At 38.1% G+C, this 26,353-nt stretch overlaps 1 protein-coding gene across 12 annotated transcripts in view; it reads right to left on the bottom strand.

Annotated features, from left to right (window-relative positions):
• TJP1 (tight junction protein 1) overlaps positions 1-26,353 on the bottom strand; it is a 191,096-nt gene that overhangs the window by 40,532 nt on the left and 124,211 nt on the right. For 11 of the 12 annotated variants that reach the window (XM_050309301.1, XM_050309290.1, XM_050309292.1 and 8 more), the window contains one exon: positions 825-881. In XM_050309301.1, coding sequence (XP_050165258.1) covers positions 825-881 — 57 coding nt within the window. Of the gene's footprint in view, positions 1-824; positions 882-15,576; positions 15,660-26,353 lie in introns of those variants that run through there. The other variant, XM_050309298.1, reaches the window with a different exon arrangement.

Raw genomic sequence — 26,353 nt, 5'->3', positions numbered from 1 at the left:
GACTATGTGCAAGTGCAGCCAAACACAAAATCTCTGGTTCCTACCCATTAGGACCTACGCATACGGATTTTTTTCTCCAAGGTCCATTCATCCCACCAAAGATACAATTTTAAAATGCCTTGAGAACTGAAGGCAAATGATATAACTTGCTCCCTTGAGAAAACACTTTCACATCTACCTGTTTTTGGAATGAATACAGGTATTTGGACCATAATTCCATGGTTGCTTTAACATTAACTTGCTGCCAGAAATGGCATCCCACCCTGTTCTGACTTTCCCTAAGCAATTCATTCCTTATTGACTCTTTGTACAGCTACAATAGCTCCATCAGACTTCAATTTCATTTAAGAGTAACTTAAATAAGAGAATTATCAGTCTAAATGCAAAAGCAGTTCTACTGTTGATTCCAAGTACACATCCGTTTGTGTATCACTGATTCAAGGAAGTGGTAAGCAAGTAAGACAGTTTTGAACACATTTACACGCAACTACATTGTTTTATGTCCCTGCAAATAAAGTTTTAAAACTTTTAAACACAGTTACAGCACAATCATTAATAAGCATGTAGATTTTTGCCTCCTTTCAGTTATGTACAGATGTAATATAAACTTTATTCCTGATGTGGTTACTCATAGGCAGGTTTATCTCTGAAACCCAACAAACAGGGCTACAATCACATGGAGCGTTTACAACACTTCTAAATTTAAACAAAGGAATATGACAGTTTCCTTTTCTTTTACTTCCTGACATCTGGCTTTTTCCTATTGTTTTCAAAAACTACCAGTATCCTGCATTAGGCACACACAACCAATTGTATGAACTTACCCTGTGAAGAGTCACAGTGTGTTGTTCCCATATAGCTGTTTCTTCCATTGTCGTGCTCTAAAAGGATAAAGAAAAAGTCCCAAAGATTACATTTCACTGCCAATAGCTGTATAATATCACAAACAGAAAGTCACACTCAAAAGTAACATTAATATTCATATAGAATAGCTACAGAAGAAGTAGGGTTGGTTCATTCATTACACATTTCCTGTCTTTATATGTCACATCTGAATTTCCTGTGCTTCTGTGGATGGGGGCAGGGGGAAGAATAGGCAACACAGATTACAGAACTTGAAGCTATAAAGAAGTTAAAAGGAGGCACTTGAAGAAGCATTTGTGATGTGGGCTCTCTTGGTTGCTCATTAAGTGTGCAGGAAACACAGCTAGTCCAAACAGTTGTATTTATATTCTAACTTATATACTTACATTCTCCTTTTGCTTGTTCTAGCTGCATGCAGATTACCACTAATTCGAAAGCAGCCAGTTATAGATTACAGTACCTGTGCTACTGTATTATGCATACAGGTCACATTTAATGGACTGCACAGTTTAACGTAGGCTAATTTTTCTGGTACGTAGTAGCACTGCGGAAATAACAAGGTCCTCTCTAAGGTAACTAGATTAAATAGTAACATTATGGTAATATTTACATACCTGCATTTCTGCTTGAAACAGCACTACTTAGTGTGCCACAACTAGCAAACATTTGGAAAGGGGAAGATAGCATGAGGGAGGAAAACCTGGCAGAGCCAAAGGCCTGAAAAGAGGCAGGAAGGCAGCAGGAAATGCAAAGCGAACATCCTGCTGCTACATGTTCTACCTTTCCAGAGGGAGTGTCCAGTGGTTTACTTCATACCCTCTCCTCTCACAAGCAATCTGCTACTTGAAGAACAGAATCAGAACACAGACAACTCTGTACTATGGCAGTGTTGGTTTTTGAAAATCTACTTTGCTCTCAATTTGTTTCACTTACAGCAACTCAGTCACTACAACAAAAAGTACTCCCAACTTTTAATCCAGTCCTGTACTGTATCAGGGAACACTAGTAGAAGTGTTTATTCTCACAATCAATACCTCTGAAAATTTCATCCAATTTCAGAACATCAGAATTTGCAGCTGGGTTTAAAAAGCAAGTTCTTCTCCTGACCCCAAAAGGCTCTGTTTTTTCCTTCCTCCACATTTTGTGCTCTAATTTCAAGGGTTAGAATGTGCTACGTTACTGCTCATTTCTCTTTCAGCGTTTACTTCTCTTGAAACTGCTGTGTGACTTAATTGGGATATATTTCATTCAAACAGTTTTATTTCCCCTCGATTCAGTAACAAACATTACTCCTTTGCATTACAAATTGATTCAACTATAACCCAGAATTAGTTTATTTCCCTCCAGCTTTTTAAAAGCAGATCAGATATATACCGAAACAGTAACCATTTACACACACAAAGCCACCTTTGAAAACAAAACAGAATGTTTTGCTTGCTAAACAGTCAACGAATACTGATTTTCTTCCTTATTTCTGATGTTCCCATTCTGTCTTAGTTTTGGCAAGAGCTTCTCAGGCTAAACATCTCGTCAACAAGTGAAGAATTATCTCCACAAGTAAACTTCTGAAGCAAAAAGCTTTAAGTAGCTCCTGCTCAGTAAAAGATGGCACAGGAACCCAAAAAAGGACTGCAAAAGCAGTCCTTCACATTATAATTGAAATAGGCTGCCTCATTTCTACCTGCAATTGCCAACAAAGAAGTTAACCCGCCTGGTTCATTCACTGCGCTTGTCCTGGCAGCGCTCTGCAGGTACAACCCTCGCTGGCAGTCGGAGGCCCCCTCGGAGCACAGTCTGAGCTACTTGGCTGACAAGGTACCTGGTTTCCATGGCTCTGAGCTCCAAAGTGCCTCGCTGCTGGAGCTCGGTGCAAACACACCAACTGGTTCTGGATATGGCAAGGACTGATAAAACCCAGTTTAACCAGCTAAGCACTGCTCCCACTGGATCTGGGAGAACTGGCAAACCCAGAGTTGGAGCAGCGTAAGATAACAAAAAACAGCTAGGCCATGACTAAGAAAAACAACCAACCTACGGAACGTGCTTCTGAGAAGTGTGAGAAGACTTACTACTTCACAAAAACCTCAAGACAAACCTTGAAAACATCCATCTCACAAACTCACCAGCCTTTCTAAACCTGGACACAGTGTCCACTTCTCAGTCCAGCCAGGTCTGCCATTTTTAATGCCCTTCTCCCTTCTGTAGCAGCTCAGTCTGTCCACTTTGTTCTTCTCCATTTTCTTGCTCACACTATCTCCTTTATTCATCTACTGCTAACACCTCCCCTAGATTTTACTAATACATTCATATCGAATTCACAAGACTCAGAAACATCATATATCCATTAGGTAGACAGCAAAGCAAGTAATATGTTATTTCTATTCCTTCTGCATGCCCAAACAGTCCAGTCAGGAACAGTGGAAACAGTTCAAAGGCAGCCTGAGGTGAGTGTTGGCTCTGACACAAACTGCTTACATGAGTTAGTTTCTGATCTGTAAAAAACTGCATTCACTCACAAAAGATCCAAAAAGGTTTGATGAAGACCTGTGAAGGTATTCACCCTACTAAACACCGTAACTGAGGCAGAAGAACTAGCATATGCTACCATCAGTTGAGGTCCATTTTGTGATACTGCTCTTAGACCATACTCAAAGTACTCTGTATTTTCACATGACATTTGAATTTCAGGAATCTGGTAAGAACTTAATTCCCAAGTCTCCAAAAATGGCAAACACTGCTTGTACCTTGGGGGTGGAGGTAGACAGTGTAGGTTTGCAGTGACAGTACCAGCCCTGCTGATTGCTGGTGCCAAGCCAGCTATCCACCACTGATTTAGGGGAAATAAGGTGACTCAGCAGGAACCGAGAAATACACACAGCCTAACACCCCAGAAACTAGGAATATAGGAATATTCTAAGATGCCACAGTCTAGAGTTAGAGTAATTTAACAGAGGCCCTTAAGTATCTTTGAAATTCAAGTGGACAACTGACAGTCTTTGAACTTTACAAACTCCAGGTATTATGTCTATATTACCAATTCACCTCTACCCATATTAAGAACAAGAAGAAAAGAAAGAATAATATTATCGTGACTTGAGTGATGGAAAAAATATTTATTTTATTAAAACAAGGAGTTTCTTTAGGGACAATTAGTAATATTGCCAGCTCTGCATATGGCAAGTGGATGTGTTTGTGGGTTGTTTTTTTCAATTATTATTTAAAGGATAAAGTCATATATGATGTTGCAATTAATCAATAAGGAAGAAATGCAACTTATGATTTGCTCAGAATCTTGGAAGCATCAAATCTTGTTCAACTCTTTCACCTTTGGAATTGCCCTGAGAAATAAACATACCAAAGTAAATATCTTCTCAGAAAGCTTCCTTTGTGGGCTTACAAGAATCCTTCAAACAACAAACATTTTTCACTCTTTCTCAACACATTTCTTTCCTGCTTCTCAAGGGTTGGGCTTTTCATTTCTCTTTTTAAAAAACATACCTTTGCTCATACATTGCTCATTACCTTCACACATGCTCTGGGTACGTGCGCACATATGTAAGACTGAACTTCTCCAAAAGATTAATTCTGTAATTATGCATCAGGATTTTTCCTTCAAGCATCACGAAGGAAAAAAAAAAGAAGAAAAAACCCAACACCTTGCTGGTTACCAGTTTGAGCAATGCAGTCATGCTGCAAATAGCACTGCTCAGTTTACTGTAGCTGGAAAGGATGTTACTAGCAGCAGTGAGGGAGCCACCCACAGGCTTGAGAAGATAGTTTAGTTCACATTTGGAAAGCTACTTCATACTTAAAATAATGCAAGGTTCTTGAGGTGAGGAACCTTCTTTACACTTCTACACCTGGAGGAACAGCTCAGAGTAAGGCCAAAACTCCTACTCATTCTGGAAATCCAAGTCACATTTGTTTCCCAATGTTTGTTTGCAAGTCTAGAGGGACTTACTAGAAGAATATCTGTTTGCTTATCAAAACAATTAGAATTTGCAAGTGTGACAATTTCTGCAGTTTGTCGGGTATCTAGTGGGTGATATTTGTCATTCACTTAGGAAAAACCATCACAATCCACGCCAATATCCAAAAAACACAACTTCCTGAGGAAGTATAGAAAAGAAAACCGAATCTTCCCCAGTCAGCCTAGAGTAAGGAATTAAGTGGTCATTTCCCTATACACAGCATCTCAGATCTCAGCTGGAGCACCCTGTTGTTTCTAACACTGAGCAAGATGACTTCCTACAGATACTCACCTTAGTCGTTGCCTAGTTAAACTACAGCCACTTTAAATTCCAGTAGATTCCCTCCAATTGTCTTATCACAATAGCCTTCAGCTGACTGGGGGAGCAATTTTTTAACAGTTGTTCCTCTGCAATTAGTGCAATGAGGTCAGAATCCCATTATCAGACTGATTTTATCAACTGAAAGGAGAGCTTTGTCTGATATGGTCTTTCTAACACATAGGCTAGGAACCACAGCTACTCTACAGAGAACCTTAGTTAATTCAGCTATTTCTAATACTGGCAGCCAACTCCTAGAGCAAGTGTAGCCTCCAAGGAGGAGGGTATCGAGGCAGGATGACCCCAGCAAACTGCACACTGCTACTCACGCTCCTCACACTCACCACGGTGGTATCTCTGTCCTAGACTTTGCAAACAGCCTGTGTCTTGGTTTTTTACTTGATCATTGCTCCCTCTATTGAGAAAGATTGTTTCCCTGAATGCATTTTTGAGAAAAGACTCAAGAGAGATCAGACAGGATAGCTCAGGGACTGCCACAGAGGCAAACAACATGCACCCACTGCTATTTGATTATCTCTTTTACACAACAGTGTTAAATGGAGGAGGAAACAGCCACTAAAGGATTCTTTTCTGATATTTTGTAAAAAAAAAATTTTCACAGAATCACTGAAGCTGAGAAGCCAGTCTTTAGTCTCACCTTCTGTCTGAACGTACATCCACAGAGGTGACATCAACCATCTACTGAAACAGAAATAACCACCTTAGAAACAAATTTACTAACCTCCCAGAAGTAAAGCAGCACTCACTGCAATTTTTTCTCTACCTATTTCATATATTGCATGGGTTCCAACCTCTAGTCAAGAGTTCCACTCCTCCCAAATATTCACCTATATTCAACAGCCTACCTCATGAAAAGTTTGTATTTGGAAAACCCCCATTATTAAAGCTGCTCTTCATGTAACAATGTGCAATCCAAGTTTAGAAAAATACAGAATTTTCAACACTGCAAGTTAATAAGATGAACTTAATTTTATTCATATCATTCTAGAAGTATAAAGTCTCTACAATAATAGTACATACCCACTGTCTGAACAGCAGAAGTCATCCTTACAGCATGAATAACCCTTGAGAGGAAGAACTAGGACTAAATATATACATATACTTTTTAATAATAGCTAGGCTGTTTAACCATTCCACACAATTCTCCCTGTGCTTCCACAACCACATGTCACTCCACTGGATACTACCTTATTAAATACAATTTCCACTGCTTCCTGCTCTCAAATTCCAAACATAAGTGGCTACATTTTGAACACATGGATACTGCATGTATCTAAAACTGTCCCTAACTTGTAGTTTTCCTGAAGAATTTTTCTGCAAGAGACATTTTTGCTCTGACTTCTGAGCACTGCTCTCTCCAAAAAAAACCCAAACCAACAAACAAAAAACAACAAAACAAAACAAACAAAAACAACACACCAAAACCAAAAACAAAAAAACTTTTCCAGAATGGCCTCTCAAGTTCAAGCCTCACACATCACACAGCTCTCTGATCTCCCAGGGTCATAAAACCTTTTTGGTGGTACTGCTACTCAAGACTCAAGTGTTAGATCTCCCTTCCAGAAAAGTCCTAATCAAGGACAGAATGCATAAATTAAATATTGGATTACAGACTCAGTTAAATCTGAGTATTTACAGAAGTGTTTATGACACAGGCCTAGTGAACCATGTTCTCCATGAAAGGTAGAAGGCTGACACTCAGAAATAAGACAAAACAAATCAGAGTGTAAGACCCAAATGCAATCCATCTCAAATGATCTCAGGTCAAGTTACTCCAGCTGAAGAGTACCACGCAAACACCCTGGTAACAGTATCAGCCAGCAGCCAAGCAAAGCCTTCTGGCTTCCTGATCTCTAAGGCGTGGGAAAACTGTGTTTCAGAGTTTGGGATGCTTGTCTGTTTTGCTTCTTTCCATTTTGCTTTCCAGCTGGCAGTGAAACCACGTAGGATCACAAACTCCAAAGAGCTGCAATAGCATTTCACAGATCACTACTCCAGGCCAGTACAGTAAAACATACCAAAATCACAACAGAACAGAAAAGCTAAAAAAGCAAAGTGGCAAGCCATACAGAAGCACAGATAGCTTGCACTTTGCGTTTGTTTCAAGTCATTTCTCTATTATACTGTCTGAGGTGAGTATTATTAGGACCTAAAGATTCCAAATTTACGGTATAAGTTTTAACATGTAATTGAAAGTATTTGTCTTGTCTTTAAATAAAGATCAACTTTACCTCAGATTTGATTTTTTTCCCCAATCATTTCAAATCCAAGATTTTCCAGAAACTCGTGTAATATTTTAATTCTTTAAATTTCAGGATGCAACTTGAAAAGCACTCCTTTTACTACAAGTAACTGCTTAAGCAGCACACGGTCCTCTCCTACTAGTTTCCATCCTCAGAAACATCCCCTCCCTCACATCACTCTCATGCAGCTGTTACAGGTATGTATGTGGCCATTTCTACCTGTATCCATACCCTCATTAGTTCATCTCAATTCCAACAACAGCAACTGCTCGTGGTATGGTTTGTGAGACAGTCCTGTGAACGTAAAAGCTCAAACTGCAGCCTCCCATGACCTGCACACAGCTGTGACGACAGTTCCACAGCAACTGACACAGGTCAGAATAGGAAATTCCAGCCACATACTACCTGTCTTTGTTTTAAAGCCACAGGGGTGATCAAATGGTGGTGCACACTGCTCAGGAAGGCTATGGAGCATCCTCCGTGAAGGTGCTCAAGACTCATCTGGATGAGATCCTGGGCACTCTGCTGTAGCTGACCCTGCCTGGAGTATGAAGTTAGATTAGAGGATCTCCAGAGCTCTGTCTGACCCCACTGTTCTACAATTATTCTATAAACCAGATTTCGTGAGAACTGCTTTGAGCACAGGATTGGACTAGCTGAACTCGAGTCCCTTCCAATCTTAATTACTCTCTGATTCTATGTAAGTCACATTTCCAGCACATTTCTGAAGCCAAATCCTATCATCCAACTGCAGACACAACCACCATCTCTGCTCTTACACACAGCTCGGCATTACTGTCATAATGTCACTCATTAAGAACATTAGTTGGAGTTATTCCAGCTTGGTGTTTCCCCTGGGGGGAGGAGGAGAAGAGCACAGTATCAGTACCAAAGAAAACAAAACGATATTGTATTAGCTTTACACAAACCGAAATCAGGCTTATGTATCTGTCTATTGCTTTTTAATCAAAAAATACAAAGCCAAAATGTACATAGTAAGAGATATGGTCACAAAAAATTACCAACAAGAATACAGACATCAGAGCAGCAATCAAAAGCATTGAAGCACTTCAAGCCAGAATTTGTCTTACCTTGTTTTTAATCCAGAAAATCATAACCCAGTTACCAAGCACTTACACCAAGAGTATAATTTTAGATCATTATACTCTGAAAATCTGTCAAAGGAGAGCCTCAGGACAGGCAGCAGTATCCCACTAAGACAGAGTTGGGATGATTTTCCAAGACACTACTCAGAGCTTTCAAATATCAAATCAGATCCAACCCACATTTAAGAGCCTTGCATTAAAATTCCAGTTACAGATTCAGATTTACAGCCTTGGTATCTTCCAGCTTGACAATAAAAGGGCAGCATACCTAAGTTAATTTCTCTTTAAAAAGTTGGGGTGGGGAGGGTGTTTGCTTGTTCTGGTTTTGTGTTTTAAAGCCCACACAGCCACAGTCAAATAATACATTTTACAATTAATTTTAGAAGAATTTGGTAGATAAGAATTCGAAAAGCAGGTCACCCAAACACATACTACTTTTTGCCTCAGAAACAGTCAACAACTACTTTGGTAGTTCCAGGATTCAGGGGCAGGGGATGTTTCTCTGATATTTTACCCCTTGAATCTCAGTAAGAAGAAATATGTCACTGCAGTAAGATTTTTTCCCCTCCCATTTAGAGGTACAAGTTTCTTTCCTCTGAATCTCAAGCAATCACTCTTAGTAGGAAATTTCAGGTTAAGTGTCCTTCCTTATCCTGAACAACCACACACACAGATGGTATCTTCCCACCCTCAATTCGGGTAACTGTCAGTTAAGAAGATTCAATTTTAGCAGTCACATGGCTGCTCAAGCATCTGCAGAACACAGTACAACTCTGAGCTCACATTAACTTCACATACTCAAAGAAAGTCAGTTCGAAGCCAAGGATACAGAAACGCAGGAGTTCAAAGACGAAGAGATGATGAACACTTAAATATCACAGTTCCTGGAAAAAGAGTAACTTGTTTGATTAGAAAGTTGTTACTGACTTTGGAGTAAGGAGACAATGGTAACAAATAGTTTGGTTTAAAAAATGCAGGGTTCTGTTTTGTTTTCTAGTGCAGTGCTTGTGAGTTGAGAGAGGAAGAGAAAAAAGTCCAAGAAGTCGCTGAGAGAAAAGAACGAGAACTAGAGCAGCACTGCCATAACCCACTGGCCAGAGACGGACAGGCAAGGTAACAAACACTACAGTAGTGATTAATGTTAGTGTTCAAAAGGCTTATTCAGCTATCAGCAAGGTAAACATTCCTAACTTTCTTATCAGCCAAGAAGCTGTGGGAAGCAGAAAACATACGTTTCCTCAGTAAAAAGGACTGTCCCCATCCTATTAACATCTAGTTTTGTATTACTTCACCATGAAATGGATTTTCCTATTTTTTGAAAATATCTGACTCGAAGAGGTATCTGCTTAAGCAGGCACAATTTAGTACACTTCGACACTTTACTTCACAATTGTCTTCCAGTCTCTCCCTGTCTATATGCACGTCAGTCTGTTCTGGGATTTGCCTCCTGAAAAAAACTTTTCTTCTAAAGCTAACATATTAACGATTAATAAATGATGCAGAAAAAAAGTTAGCAATCTACAATTGTCCTTGCATCCAATCACAAAGCTGAATGACACAGCACTGACAGAACTCAAAACTGGGTAATAAGCTGAAGACATAGAAAGAAAAAAACCTTTAAGTTATATTAGTCAGTAAAAGCAGTGTTTAAGTTCTGAACATATAGTGCAGGAGAAGGGGGGGGGGGAGAAGTCCTCTGCTTTTTTATACCAAGTTGTTCCATTGCATTCAGCAGCCCACACACCTAAAGATGAACTCCCAAATCCCAAGGAGAATTCTCCTACAGCTCAATCAACATCTTCATTTTCAACAGTCCTTTACACCCTTCTTTTTACTGTCTATGTAATATAAATTAAAATTATCCTCTATTGATAAGAAAAACCAAAATGATTGTGAAGGTTCAGTTTCAAAAGAGGGGTGCAAAGAGGTGAATGTGGTCTAAGAAAGGAGGAATTCAGTCATTGTATGAAGGAACGGAACAGGTGCCCAACCACACTGATGAGGAAAAGCACAACAGCCAGGAACGGGACTTGAAGCAAACTCTCCTGTCAGAACGAGTATATCGAGTATATCATTAAAACAGCACCTTGAGGCGGCTGCTTGACTACACAAAGGGTTAAGGAGCAGGAAAAGCCTAAGCTTAGGGCTACTTTTGTTCCCAGAGATCTCCCCTTCATTTGCAAAGCTACTCTGAATGAATCAAGGAATCAGTCTGGCACTGATGATGGCTTTCCTGAGGTGGAAAACAAGCAGGCAGGAAGAGAAGCTAACAAAATAAAAGCAGAAAACTTCTCCAGTGGGTTATTCATTGACTGTGAGTGTACAAACACCTTCCATATAACAATAGACCTGCAGATGCTTTCATAACCCTCACTGCTTTCCTGGTTAACACAATTGCTTATTCACAGCCAGTTATAGAATGAGATTTTTTTTTTAATTCATCTTAATCCTGGCTATACTATTAGATATTTGCAAAATATGGGAGCTTCCCTTCAGAAGGCAAAAGAAGATTCATTTTTACCACAGGAAGACTTACAAACGTTTTATGGAAAACACGTGCATACTTTTCTACCTTCTAATTTACTAATATTTTCCTTTTTTTAACGATCTGTTTCCTTCTCTTCAAGAGACAAGGCCACTAACAAGCACAAAAGAAAATAACAGCAGCTCCAAAAGAATCAGCAAGACATTTCCACACTTTTCTTTCCCTTCCCTTAAAAGGACACAGAGCAGCAACAGAGATGTCCCTGCCACCCAAAACACGCTCAAAACATCTTTTTATTCCAATCATAACTCCTCATCTTCTTAGAAAAGCAGCAATGAAACCAACTCCCATGAGGAGTCAAGACTGGACAAGAGGCACTAAAACCAAGCCTGAGACACTGCCCAGCACTGTCAGCTGCCCTGGTCACAATCCTTCTCTTTGATTTTCTACTGGCAGCAATCCTGCCATTGCCTTTCACTATGCCAGTGGTTCACAACCAGACCTCTTCAGAAAAGCTGGACACAAATCACCATACATTAACTTAAGCTAGGAAAAGCAAGCACTGTTTAAGATAGAATGTTCTGGGGCTTGAGGGGTTTGGATTCTCTGTTTTGTAGAATGCATCCCTATCCCCACTTCAAGTCACTGAACTCCCATGAAGCCCAAACTGAAGAATTGCCCCAGCCATTCCTCACTCACTGAGTCAGGAGCCAACACCCAATCTCCTTCCCCGCCCTCAGGGAGCCAGGGCAGAAAAGGCATTGGCTACAGTCACCAGAACAAAATGACAGAGTAATTACTGGGCAAGAGGCTGTAATACAGGCTTCAAACTGACCTCTGCAGCTATTCACATTTACATAACCATCATATCTTTTCCCATCCCATCCTACAGACATACAGCTAGGACTTTTTTCATTCCTGTTTGCACATCAAAGCAGAGAACTCAACAAGGGAACTCACTACCATGCGCAAGAGCAGTAATTGTTGACCAGATCAGAACTCCCCAGAGGCTGCTGCCTTATGCATACAGAGCAAAACAACGCATTTCAAAAGCAATGGAATGCCCTCTTCTCATGAAAATCCATTTGGTAGACCTTCAATTATTGCCACCACTGTAGATGAACTAGCATTGAATTTTACATAGAAAGCTTTAATAACCAAAACTATCTTTCAGATCAAATACCTTCAAGGCCTTTCTTTTGCAGTTTCCACTTGACCTTCTACTTCTCCAGTTGAGTTTTAAGGTGGTAAAAAAGCCCAAGTATAACTAAAAACACAGACACATCAAGGAAAAAAAAAAACACCATACCCAGAAAACCAAAGGTTAAACCTTAAAAATGGTCACAAAGCTACTTTTGTATTTAGATCAGCAATTAAAAATAAACTCATTTCAGTGGAACAAACTGCCTCACCAGCAGCTTTAACCACAAGACACTAACTTCTATTCCCACAATTTCTAGTATATCAACAATACAGGATTATATTCTCGACCAAAACTGCATCATGTCCATTCATCACCACTCTGGAATGCACATTCCCAAGCAGACAAGAAAACTATGCAGGCAGAAATGATCAAGGCTATTTTAAAATATGCACTGTGCTTCTACAGAACTGTATCTTCCACCTACCTGGAACCCTATTTAAAAATGGAGAATTGGCAAACCTGAAGCCCTTAAACAAGAGCAAAATTCTCCTTTTCTGAAAGTTGATCTGATTATACTTTCACTTAAAAACTGCAAGAATGAAAAAACTACAAAACTCTAACCTGAAACTCGAGTTTGCAAACTAAAAATGTACTCAAGTTTACACAACCTTTACCTCACCCCTGTATTACTCCAGGACTCCTTGCACTACAGAAAGCATCTCTGTTGAACGTCAACATTTTGAATGTAATAAATTCTAAGAAAATAACAAAAAGGTTACAGACCAGAGGAAATTACTAGAGTAGAAGTTTAAGTCTTGCCCCATCTGTTACATTATCTCTTCAAGCTTCACATTCTAAATCAAGTTAAGGCTTTAACTGACAAAGGAGAACAAATTCACCTGAAGAGTGTAAAGTTCAAAAAGAAGCAAAGAAGAAAGGTAACAAAAATACCACTTGGCTGTATTTCCCCCCTCTGCAAATATTATTTCACATTGCTGCACACTAGCTCTAATTTGTTCCACAAAAAAATAAAAAGGAAATCAACAGTAGAAGGGCTTCCGCACTCTTGTCCTACTTGAGTCAGCATCTTGACTCTTGAGTGGGAAGGTGCACATCAAAGTATAATCTAATTTAATTTCACATTTAAACTTCAGTTCTTTCAAGAGCAGAACTTTACTTGTACCACACTCTTGCCCTTGGATATTCCTTACCACCAGCAGCCCAAACATCAGGTGTATACTGGTATTTGCAAGAAAAGGACACAGAAGGCAAATTTTGTGACGTGTGGTCTTTTCTGCGCCTTGGATAAATCAGCAACATATTTTTAGGATTGCTTCATGATCTTTTCTTAAGGAACCTGAAGTTATTACAAGGTGATACAGAGAAAAAAAAAATGCAGTTGAAAGCTCTTTTCCCATTCCACCTCTGCTTTACATCTTGCAACTACACAGTAAACTAAGGATGTAAGTATTTTAGCTGCCCAATCCTGACAAATACATGATAAATTGAACACAAAGTTCCATGAGCATGCACCAACTATCAGCTTGCATGCACTTATGCTGGTGACATTTTTCCTTTACAGTGCACTGTCAAGTCAGGAGTCAGTGTTCCCAGCCATGTTTACTCTCAAAAGATCAAAGACAGACATGCTTTGTCAAAACAATAGTGTTGATTATTGATGTACATATTTAACAGACTTAAATATTGAGACCAATGGGAGTGCAACACGTAGCAGAAGAGCAAAGTTTCTGCAACAGCCTCTCCAAACTAGAGGGAAGGCTATTGCAAAGCATCAAGTAGAGGACAGATTATAATCATCATTTCAAATAACCTACAGTTCCACACACCTACATAGTACACATCATTGCGTCAGTACCATTGCATGCAAACATCTGTATTACTATGAAATATCTTTCAAAAGAAGTCTTTTAGGTTTACTTAGGTTTTCTTTAGTGTTAGGATACAACACAACCATATTTTCAGGTTGTCTTCTACTGATTTTGATGGGTACACACTTTTTCCCAGATGAAATCTGAGCTTCTCATGTTAGCAAGCGATAAGCATCCAAACATACACAATTGTAGTATCTGAAGTTTGCACTTGGAATTCAGCCTAAACAAGTCTGACAGAATGGTAAAGTTGACTGAGTTGCAAAGCATTTTTATTTTTTAGTGGGCTCATTTTAAATTTGTTCCACAAGACATTTAAGGGGCTCTCCTCCCTACCACCAAAAATATCAGTCTACTCCAGTGCAAGTTAGAAGAACACTTAGCATAAGTAATTTATATCAATCCACAAAAAATCATCCAACATGACCAAAAGTAATGCTCATACTTAAATGAGCTTCAGTAACTTTCAAAATTGAGATGATGAAGAAAAAAGTTTGTACACTCTATAAGCACTCAACAAGAAAAATAAAAATTACTGAAGTATTAAAGAAAGCTACAAATAAACTCAAGTAAATACAGGCAGCAGTTTGACAGCCATTGATGTCTAACAGTGAGAAAATCTAGGCATATCAGCACTGTAAGTAATACCAAAGCTTTCTGCTGGCAGGTTGAATAGCAGGAGAATGTTAAGGCCTTTTTAGAATTGTCATTACAGTTAAACTACGGGTGGTCTCCCTGCCTGTACAGGTCTGAAGAGCTACTGTCATTCTCAGTCCTTGGTACCTAATAGAGACACATCACTGAAATTATCTTCTATAGCAGTCCGTTTGGTACCTTTTATAAACACAGAAGCAACAACAAAAAATAAATTATGTTCAAGTACAGTGTTTTTTGATTTTGCACGTCAAAGGTAAGACACATCAAGTGAAGAATCCCAAACTCATCACTACATCAAGACGTGCCCATAATGTAACAGTGGATATTATGACTTCAACTCTGAAATAAAAATCAGCTATGCAGTAACACAAGCAGAGATATTACAGGCTTAGGAGACAGACTTATGAGAAGCTGCTCTTTCTCTCTAAATCATCATAATTTCTTCAAAATTAATCCTTGATTTCTAGCCAAGCTGTGGTGGAGACAACAAGCACACAGTATTTCAGAAGAGGAATTCTGAACACAAAGACTAAAAATAGAAGTCTATACATAACTTCTCAGAGATGCTACTCGTCAAACCTACCTCTTAGCAAGTATTTCTCATCTGTGCTTAATGGGCAGATGTCTTTTTTGTTTAGTCAGCACATTTTTTGAAATGGAAGAGTATGAATGATATTCCAGCTGTTTATCCAACCAGCTAGAGAAGAAACTGGGTAAGCTCTTGGTTATCAGCTGAAATGTCTGCATAATTTTGGCAAATGACCTGATTATCATAGGTTACAGCTACTGTTCATTCAAGTGTTGCCCTGAAAAACTATCAAGTTACGTCAACAAGAACCAGATACTGGGGATGGTGGAAGGAGAAGAAAGCAACAAACCTGCAAATTCAGCAAGTCGTAGTTCTTTCAAAGGAACATCTTCCCAAATGAGTAAGAAACCTCAAGAGTTTAGCTTCAGTACACCAGATAAATCTTTCTGATGAGTCAGTTCAACGCAGAGAAACTATCCAATCCAGAGTATTTAAAAAAAAAAAAAAAAAAATCCTGAAGACTATATAGGGGAGGATAAAAACAGTGAAAAAGTTGGTCAGAACAATGAGACGTGAAAGAGTACTTCCAGCAAAGACAGCTGGAAGACAGTAGCACAGTTTTATCAGTGAAGCCAGAACTGAACAGCAAAAGAAAACTCACTGTCAGAATGCTTTCAAAACTTGATTGATAACAGTCATGTATCTTCTAATAAATTGCAAGAGAAATTTAAGTGCAGTGACAATATCTAAATTTGTACTTCTTGTATCAATGTATTGATTTAGTTGCATCTTTTCCACTGATTACTGTAGGTTCACCTTCAGAAGTAATTTCTTCTGAAATTTAATCCTCTAAAAGATACTGTAATGTTATCAAGACATGAAAGTAATGCATCCTTCTTGCCTTGTTGTGCCATTTCAGTTGATTCAGATTAACACATATTGAACTGAGCTGTGGAAATTTTTTTCTTCTATGGAAGTTAAGGCAAAATTACAAAAAAAGACCATTTGAATATATATGAAAATCGAATTTTTTGTCCTAACTATCATTACAAGGAGTGCAGACTTTACACCCAAAAGAGTAAGAAAATACTCACTGTGTAATTACACTGTTAGGTTCCTGATGTAAAATCATTGCTCATTCTGTTCTCTTCACCGCATTGCTATAGAGGGGAAAATATACTGCACTCTTTTACAACTGGAAATTTATGTTTTAGTGCACTGCCACTGTATACTGTGTAATCAAATAACAAGGGCAATTTTAAGTACACCAGCTGCTTATTCCTGAATATACACTATTGGTTCAAGAGATTTTATGCACAAATTGTGCATATTTTGCAGTTATGGGAATTGCAGTAAACAGGTGTAGTCACACCCCTGCAAACAAGGAGACAATGATGCCATGTTGCACAACAGCAGCTAGTCTTGGAACTACATAAAATAGTGCACATGACACATATATACAATATCAGTCAGATACTACTACTTTGTTTTCCACCTCTCAGCAGAATACAGAGATGCTTAGTTTTTTATTGAAAAAAGCACTGAACTCAATCAGGCTTAGAATCTGAGGTACAGGTAACCTGTAGAATATATTAAATATAAACACACTCCCTGGAAACAAAGGTTGAACTGTGAATTGCTAAATTTGCCCTTCATAGGTAATGGGCTATTATGCTTCTTACTTAGAGGCTTACTTAGATTAGACATCCACTTCCCCCAAACATCCAGCACCTTCTTTTCAGTGAGGATATGGATTCTCTGCGTATTCAGAGAGAAAAAACCAAAACAGTTTATCCTTGTAACAGCGTCTTCAGACTACTGGAATTACAGATTTTATACTTTTGGACTTATTTTTCCTCTTCCCGTGATCCCTGCAATTCAGGTACTACCTTATCTAACAATTATTAATAAAACTAAGTAAAAGTAAAGACAATAAACAAAAATTCGAGTCAGTCTAATCTTTATTCATGTTCTAGTCCTGTAGAAGAAGGTACCAGCATAGTTACCAGGTATGATGCCCATTAAGTACGAGAAAAAAAGAGAAACATTCACATGGCAAATTCTTCCAATTCTTCACACCAATTCAAGCAAAGCAATGAGCTCAAACATCTATACAATATATGCTATATGGTAGTAAACTAATTCCCACTGTAGCAGTCATCATTAATAAAGGACCATTGTTCTTTTTAATCCCTCCCCTCCCAAGTCACACACACTTTCTTCTCCGTAATCCACCCACTCTTTAAAGCCACTACATGAACTTTTCAAGGTTGATTGTTTGCAGCAGCTCTGAATAAACCACACAAACCAAACGCCTCACACACACTAATGTTTTTGAAGTGAAAATTAACACAAATATAATTTAAATGGACAGAAGTCAACAATTGGGCCCAGATAAGAAGTGTGTGGGTAGTCAGCAGGGAAGAGGTGCTGTTAAAGAAAATGGGGGCTAAAAGCACGGAATGAGAGCTAGCTTTGTTCAGAGGTAGTAGCCTAAGTGCCTATCAGTCAGCAAAAGCATTTTTAAAAACAGCTGCATCAAAGCTTTCTGCAAGTTAGTCAGCATGTGACAGGCCAGCACATTACAACAGTGCCACAGCAATCTCTGCATAATAGGAGTGCTCCGAGTGACCTGAAAGGTCAGTGTTTTCAAGCATTCCAGTAATCTGTAAATTGCCTTGGCTTATCGCTTGGAAGCAACATAATTACATTGCTTGAAGGGCTAGGACAGTAAAGACAGATTTTAGGTATTATGTTTTGGTCAGCTACATACTAACCTCTACACTGAAAGCATATCCAGGAAACACAGACTAATGTAAAAATTTAAAAAAAACAAACAAAAACCAAAGAAACAAACAAAAAAACCCCAACAACCAAAAACCAGTAAAACGTGAAAAAGCCTGCTCTTATTATAGAGGAAAAATTATTTAATGAGTTTTGTAACACTGTCTATAGCAGTTTATCAAGTATAAATATCTTTGAGAGTTTGTTTCTCTAGTAAGTGTTTCAAAATGTTCAAAGTCGTTTTCTATAAAACTGATTTTCAAATACAGCAAGGCTTCAGCTACTACTAAGCAAATTAAAAAGGTCTTGTTCTGGAAGTTAAAAGGTAGAGCAAGCAAAATGCAATTTCATACTAACAGTTTAGTTCCATTTGAAAAATGGTACTTTATATCAGAGAAAAGTTATTACTGCCAGGTATAAACATTCTAAGTAACTTGCAGCAAAGTAAGGTTGGTCATCAACTTCATTAACCAATTTCTCTACAAATAGAAAAGAAAACCTGGAACCCTCAGTTAATCTACCTCACGAGATTAAAAATGCCATATTTAGTTGTCAACAATTTCATCAGGAAGAGTGAAACTATTTCAACCCACTATTTGATTCATGTGCTTCTGTGCTGCCCTACACCAAAGCAAACACACCCAACCTGATCCCACGGCTCAGCTGCACTGGCAGCTCACCACAGTTTACTTCACCCTGTCCTGTGCAGCACTATTGTACCACTAATAAAAATAGCTGTAGTGAATTCAAGCCTTGATCATTCACACAGGGGAGAGTAAAACAAAGGACAAATGCAAAGAACACAGTAAAAATTCTTAATTTTATCTGACTCACAGAGAAGAAGAAAAAAAACCCTATGCAATATTTCTCTGATTGCTTGCTTTCACTAGAAATATTTTTATTATCAGTAACTACTTAAAGGCGTGGTTGATTATTTTTTTAATGGAGATAGTAAATGCAGTCAGAAGTTCAGGCTAGCAAAACGCATGCTGCAGAAACATCCCATTCAAGTTTAAAATATCCTGCCTGTTTAAGATGCTAGCACAGTTTAAACTGCAGGACACAAATCTTGTATTATCATAAACCAAACTAACTTTACAGCCAAAAAGATATTCCTAGCATTAGCAGTGATACACTTAAGAGGTACCCTCACAATGCTGGGAAAAAAAAAAAAACAACAAACAACAAACAAACCGACAACACTGGTCGTTCTAAAGGAGCAATGATCTCAGCAACTCTCAACCACTGACTTCTAACTGTTGCTTACACATTTTCTCAAGATAAAGAGACATTTACTGATTGCAGAAAAAAACAAGTGAGAAAACCTTTTACACTGGCATTGGTTTATTTCAAACGAATCATCTCTGACTTAGCACAGTTCTTCAAAACCAAAAATCAAACATTTAATGTTTCAACTTCCATCCCCAAAACTCCTCTTAACACGCAAGATAGGCAGCTATGAAATCAGAACAAGTACAAATGGGTGTATTTCAATCTAACTGGTACTACTGCACCTAAAGTAATGTAAAATACAGCAGTCAGCAGCTCTAAGACAAACATAATAGGCTAAATATTCAGAGTTGCATACTGACAAGGTATTCAAACTATTTAACCAATAGATGCCCTAATCTGAAACTCAGCAGTTTCCTGGGCAGTTCTAGGGTGGATTTACCATCCAACTATCAACAACAAATAAAACTACAATAAATAAAACTAGATGAGGATTGGAAAAAATAAGCCAACATACTACAGAATGCTTCTACTGCAGTGTATTGCATTCAGATGAAACGTGTTCTTGGTTCAAGCCATGAACATGTTTTTTATAAACCCTTCTTGTATTTATAAACCTTTCTTGTATTCCTTAGCTAAAGGCTCCATGTTTTAGGAGCATTAATCCGGTCTACATTATCCATAGAGTGCAAAACCCAATCAAAATGCAAGTCCATTTAGTACTCTCAGATGAGATTACCCTCCAGGAATTTCCATTCCTGCATAGTTGGGTTATTAACAGAGAGGTTTATCCTGTGTGCAAAATATTTCAGGGAGTCCAGGTTTACCTTTTTCACCTAAACACTGTGCTGGAAACCTAATTCATGTGGAGGCATTCTTAGGCAAAGGAGTATTTTTTCCAAAGAACACGTAGGAACAATGCTGAGTCAGGCGAGAGTAAAAAGTTTTTAAACAAGCATCCTGTGCTGAGAGGGTTAACATGATCTGGCCTCCTCTCAGATTTCCTTCTGGGGAAGCCAGCCATCTAAAATGAACATGAATTACATATTTATTATGAGTCTTGCAATTTGTTCAGATAACCAGTACTTGGCATAGTTAAACCTCAGGTACTATCCTGATGCCATAAGACTGAAAACCAACTAAGTACTTGATAGACATAGTCAAGTAGCACCTCGAAGTTACTTCTGGAGTTTCACAGTTACAGTCATTCTAATTGTTACTTTCTACTAGAACCAAGGAATCTTCAGATTACATAATTTACACCTAGTATATTTTCAACAAAGCTGAAAGAAGCTATGTTCATAATCTCCCCTTTGGTTTTTTAGGTTTTTTTCTTTTATTCTTTTGAGACTTTTATCTATGTTTTTATACACCGTTTTACAGCAATGCGTGCCAGGCCAGTCCTTTTGCAAACTCATGTCACCACCGCTGTAATTTAAGTAATAGAAGAACTGAGATCATTGTTCAAATTTCACAATCTGTCCTGTTTCATTATGCTACTGCTTCTAGTTATAATTTAAGGTTATTACCACCTTTTAATTAACTCTACTTAGAAAAATTGAGCAGTATCTCTTCAGCCACAAGACACTTCTTAGTAAGTTTTGTGTTAATGAACTTTGTGATTAATTTAATTAAGTCACTAAGGCTGCAGTAGGAGTGCCACTTGTAGCAACTGTGGTCTAAAGAAAATAGCCAACAAGGTCTGTAGGAAAAGGCAATGGATGTTATTCCAGTCACATCAACTCTTCTTCAGGAGCGATATCCAAAAGCCTGACCATATGTTCTCATGTGTATACAAGTCTCTATGTATCTTGCTCATTCTATGTCCCATCTGGGTACATCCTAAGAAACAGTCACCAGCCCAGAGCGTAAATAGCTGGAATAGGTCCATTTAATATTTACAAGAAAAATTTTAATCTGGATACATAAAGGGGGGCCATCTGTTAAAGCAATTGCTGACCCAGTGGGGCAGAGGGGAAGAACTGTTACTGGACCCAATTCAAACTAGGCAAGGAACTGCTTATACAATCCCAGAGGATCAGGAGTTGAAAACAAATTACTGTTTGTTTAGGAGGAGCGGAGGAAATATTTTATAATTAAGTTCCTAAGAAGAACTCAAATGTAAAAGGCAGTGGTGAGGAAGACACAAGACTGTTCTTCAGTGCAATACTTACTGGGAAAAGCCTTGAGAACTACAAATCAAAGAAACTACTTACTTTTGCCCAATTTCTATTTTCAGCACCAGTACTTTGAATATGTGGGGTTAGAGAGACAAAAAGACGAGCAGAGCCAAGTTCTGCTATTGCTTCCTCTGCTATGGAAAACTAACCAAACACCCTATGATGAGTTATGAAGGCCAAAAATACCTTTGCCATACCTTTGCCCGTGTCTCCCAAGAATGTGAACTTCTCCAATGCAACACTCCCTACAGCTATCATCTGACTGAATTTAGGTTGCCCTCCCCTAGGGCAAGAAGAACATCTGTTTATAATGGATTAGGAAACAAAAATCCTATTAAAGATTACCAAATGCTCTTGACAAAATAAATACTATTTTAACGTACAGCCAATATTAAAATTTTTAGCACCAAGAATAAAGTTATTTTTCCAAGTGCCCATATAAATCCTGATATGCATATGCAGGAAAGAACCCTAAAGAGCTACTACGATCCTACAGAGTTAGGAATAGTAATCATATGCAAAGTGCCCAGTCCTGCACATACTGGAGCGTTTCTCCAACCCTGCAATAGCCCATCTACATAACTCAAGGAGTCCACAGGGCTTGGGGCTTAAGGAGTTATCCAAGGATATAACACAGGAAAAAAATCTCATGGGTAACCAAGTAGACACCACTGCCCCTGGACAACTTAGCACACTTGTGGCCTCAGCAGTGCCTTTTAGTCTGCAGGATCCAAGGGACCCACAGTGGACCATGCAACATTCAGCTCAATGTGACCCTCCATTTTCTCAGATCTTCACTGTCACAGCCCCTTGACACAAGAGCAACCCTGCTATTTATGAGTGTAGAGCACACATTTGAATAATCAGTCCCTAAAATAGCATAATTATAAGACAAGACAATGTTTTCATTTCAGGACTTTTTGGACTCAGCATAAATACACTGCAAAGAATCATGGAATTCATTTTAAGACTTCCCTACGGCTGTTTGCTTAATCAGTACATTCAGTGAAGTCATTAGCAATATATTTGCCTGAGAAAACACTGAGCACAGTTTGATATTAATTTTTGTTGTATTTATACCATAATAAAAAGGACAAATTTGGGAGATATGAATGACCAAGGTGTCTCTTAACCCATAACAAAAACTTAACAATAACCGTTACAGCTTCAAATACTATTCTTTAACTCAAACAGACACTTAGAATTTTACACAGTGTTCTAAACTAAACATTGGGATTATTTATTTTGACATGGACAGGCACATGGCTTTACTCTCCCCACACTGTGACTGTAATCAGATTTTTCCCCACTACTCTGGTGTAGACAAGATATGGCCCCTCCTCTGTAGAAGGCAGGACAACAAAACAGAAGAGAGGATCCTATTTCACACTGCACTTATCGGCAGGGCCTCTACCAAACGGTCAGAACTTCAACAACTCTGAGACAAAGCCTTTGGATGAGCGCTGTGATCTGAGATAGATAAGACTTTTGCAGAGCATTTCAAGTAATAAAACCAAAATATTTAGCACAATTCAGAGCTTGAGTAGTTCACTAGTTACAGCTCTGTTCCCAACTCTCTACCTTATGCTGAGGATTTAGTAACAAGTATTTTCATGAGCACCCAGGTTTTGATAACAATGGTACCCTGCAGCATTCAACACAGACATATATTCAAGCTCAGTGACCACTCTTGACTTCAAGCACTAATTTAAGATACCATATTTTGAGCCTTTTTCTGCATGGTATCTCTTCTCATAGAATGCAAGTAGTAGTGCAATGTGCACATTAAATACCTATGATGTACAATAACCTGTTTCTAAGCATTTTCCTTGACACAGAGATTATCTAGCTGGTCACTGATAAGGTCTTACTTATTTTCCACTCTATAAAGGTGGAACCGGTTGCCAGGCAGTCAGATTTCAAGCTCTGTTTACATTACAGTAATCTTTATGCTGAACATTGAACCAGAAGCAAACTCCAGAATACGCTTCATAATGACCTACAGAGTGTGGAGCTCATGGTTCTTCTCACATTGCAACAAAATTCATACTGAAAAATGCACCTAAAGTATCACCTGGTAGCTGAAGTTGCTGACAGTCATAACAAGGAATTTAAGAAAATCCAAACCCAAAACACATGTTATATAGATATTTCTTCTTTAGAAAACACACCAACAAACCAACCACAGAATATTAAAAATAGTATTTCCTAAGGTGAAAATACAACTTATGGAAACACTATCAAAATTCAATGCAGTAATTTTAAAGGACCTTTTTTCCAAATAGGAGGTAGATTCTTAGGTTAAGCCAAGTTCTAAGTTACTTTCTTATTTATGTTTTCTATGTATTTATTTCTTTGTTGGTACAGTTGATGAATCTCACCAGCAACTGGAGAGCTGATCTGACTTTACAATGTTCATGTACAGACATACATGGGAAAACCAAAATACTGTTCCAAACTTAGCTATCTCACAGACTATATTAAAAAACACTTTAAGAGCCTGCATATATATCCTCTACAAGGAAAAAATACATTCCTGTCTCCAAGTAAGATTTTGGGTAGAGCAGTAACCCACATTTATGAAAACTATAGATCATTCCCTCTTAAAACAGGAAACCAAAGAATCCTTGCAATCAGCATGTCTTGAACCATTAACATGATCATGTTCTCAACTTCTGATTCAAGGCCTAGTTAACAGATACATGCCTGGAGCTAGAAAACAAGCTGTAATAACCAAAACTCCATTAATTACAGGACTGAAGTGAAAGACTGGGAAATATTCTTCATGAAGTTATTTAAAACTAGAAGAAAGTCTCCAGAACTCAGGTTTGCATTCAAAATAGCTCAAGGATTCAGTAACTCCAGGCCCCACATTTACTATTTAAAAGCTTTTTGTTTTGGTTTTTTTGGGTTTTTGGTTTTTTTTCAAATGTGGACTATATTCAAAACCCAGCTTAAAAGTAAAAAGCTTCATATCCCATTACTAAGACACTGACAAAGTCATTCCCACAGCATCCATCAGCACTGTTCAAAAAGACATCAGAGGAGATTAGGCCCCTTACTGTTTTGCAGTAACAGCCACGACCAGATTAGACTGCAAGCAAGACTTTATTTCTCTCATCATTTTCTATTGTATGCTACCAACAGCTACAACAAGCATGTAACACCTTAATAAAAACACATTCTTTTACAGCACAGCACGGAAAAAGCTAAGTAATCAAAAGTGAAGGGCAGTGAAAGACTGTTTGTTAAAGACTGTTGATAATAGGGCATAAGACAATCAATCACAGCAGCCAAGATTCTCTCATATACAAATAAGAGTTACTCAGCTTATCAAATTTTTTTTTTTTTAAATGCATTACAACCCCAAAAATGAGAAACCAGATACCGTGTCCAAAGGGGGGACTGAAGGAAATAGGATCTGAAACTTGAACACAGAAGTCCTCCAATACTGTAGTATTTAAAAAATATTTTTAATCTTCCCATCTACAACTTTTAATGGGCAGTGGACCAGGAACTAACGGCTGAAGTACAAATAACACTGTCCATCTACTAAAAGCATTTCTGTTTTGACAAGAAAATTCGTATCAACTGTATGCATCAGATTCTAGCTTCTAAAGCCATTTCTGTGATCAAGATGAAAAAGGCAAGAAATAATTTTGACAAAAAAGTATTACAGCTATACTGTAAGAATTTATATTGGCAAAGTTACAGGACTTACAAACTTAACTTTTTTTTGTGAGAACGCTATTTCTGAATATGTGACTTCTATAAATCTGAATGTATAGCAGTGAAGAGTTAAACCTAAGTGAGATTATATTTTGCAACATTCTTAAATTAACATAACTTGCAGTATAATTAGTTTGGCTGATATTGTATACATGTAGGCAAAGGGTCAATGTGATATAACCATGAGCAGGAAGAGTTTCAAATAACTGCTATGGTAAGAAACAACTTTGAATTTACATCAGTCTGTATACCAGTCTACAATCAAAATAGATACTACTTCGGTATTTAAAAATAGAAAAAATATTTAAGACAGTGCATGCACGTGTAGAAGACAGTATTTGTCCACAGCCTCACAAAAGAGCTGTATTTTAAGAGAAAGTTCTCATTTCCAGTTCAAACTTCTACACTACAATTTTATACAAAAGAAAATCTGCAAAATTTAAGGTGATGCAATTTCACAAAATCCCTCACATAGCAGAACTCCAACACACTATTCAAGACAACATTTATCTTCAACTCCTATTTGTTGTTAATATAAATGTATCTGAACAGGATTAAAAAATATGTTTTATTTGTCTCCATAGTTAGGCAATACCACCAGTGTGAAATATTACCCAAAATAAGTTACTCCTCCCAGCATAAATATTTATTGTTGAAATGTGTGCACATTTATGTTTAAATGCAACAAGGTATCTCTGGAAGCATACTTAAAAGGGGCATGAAACTCAGTAAGTCAACACTGGCTTTTAAGTTTTTTTAATTCCTGTCTAGGAGCTGAGGTTGCCTTGAAAGTACACCTCGAAAGTAAGACTTTGGTATTGATAAAATCTCCAGGTAACACTATCTTACAACTATAGTAAGTTTGCTTGTTACTTAGTACCTCAAGTACTTAAGTTTTTCAGTAGCAAAGCAGCAAGGTGTGCATTTTGCTTCAGCTTGGAGAAAATCACTTCTGAGTAAGTGCATACCGGCTAGTGACATCAGACCGAAACCACATAGTTTCACTCGAAAGCAAACACCACTAATCCGAGCTCCGGCAACACGACGGGAACTCGTCGCGCTAAAGCCACAGCAACTACTCAGGCGCCACAAGCTAAAAATTAGTTCGAAATTCAAATTCAAACTAGTTTCAAAGTAAACCTTTAATTTTACACGAAGCAGAAACAACCTGTTGAGCGTTCCTAACTCCACCTCTTCCCCTCG

The sequence above is a fragment of the Myiozetetes cayanensis genome, unplaced genomic scaffold, assembly GCF_022539395.1.
Source record: "Myiozetetes cayanensis isolate MyiCay16 unplaced genomic scaffold, myiCay2020 scf14, whole genome shotgun sequence".
Taxonomy (NCBI): Eukaryota; Metazoa; Chordata; class Aves; order Passeriformes; family Tyrannidae; genus Myiozetetes; species Myiozetetes cayanensis.
This window is presented reverse-complemented; position numbering and strand designations above follow the sequence as displayed.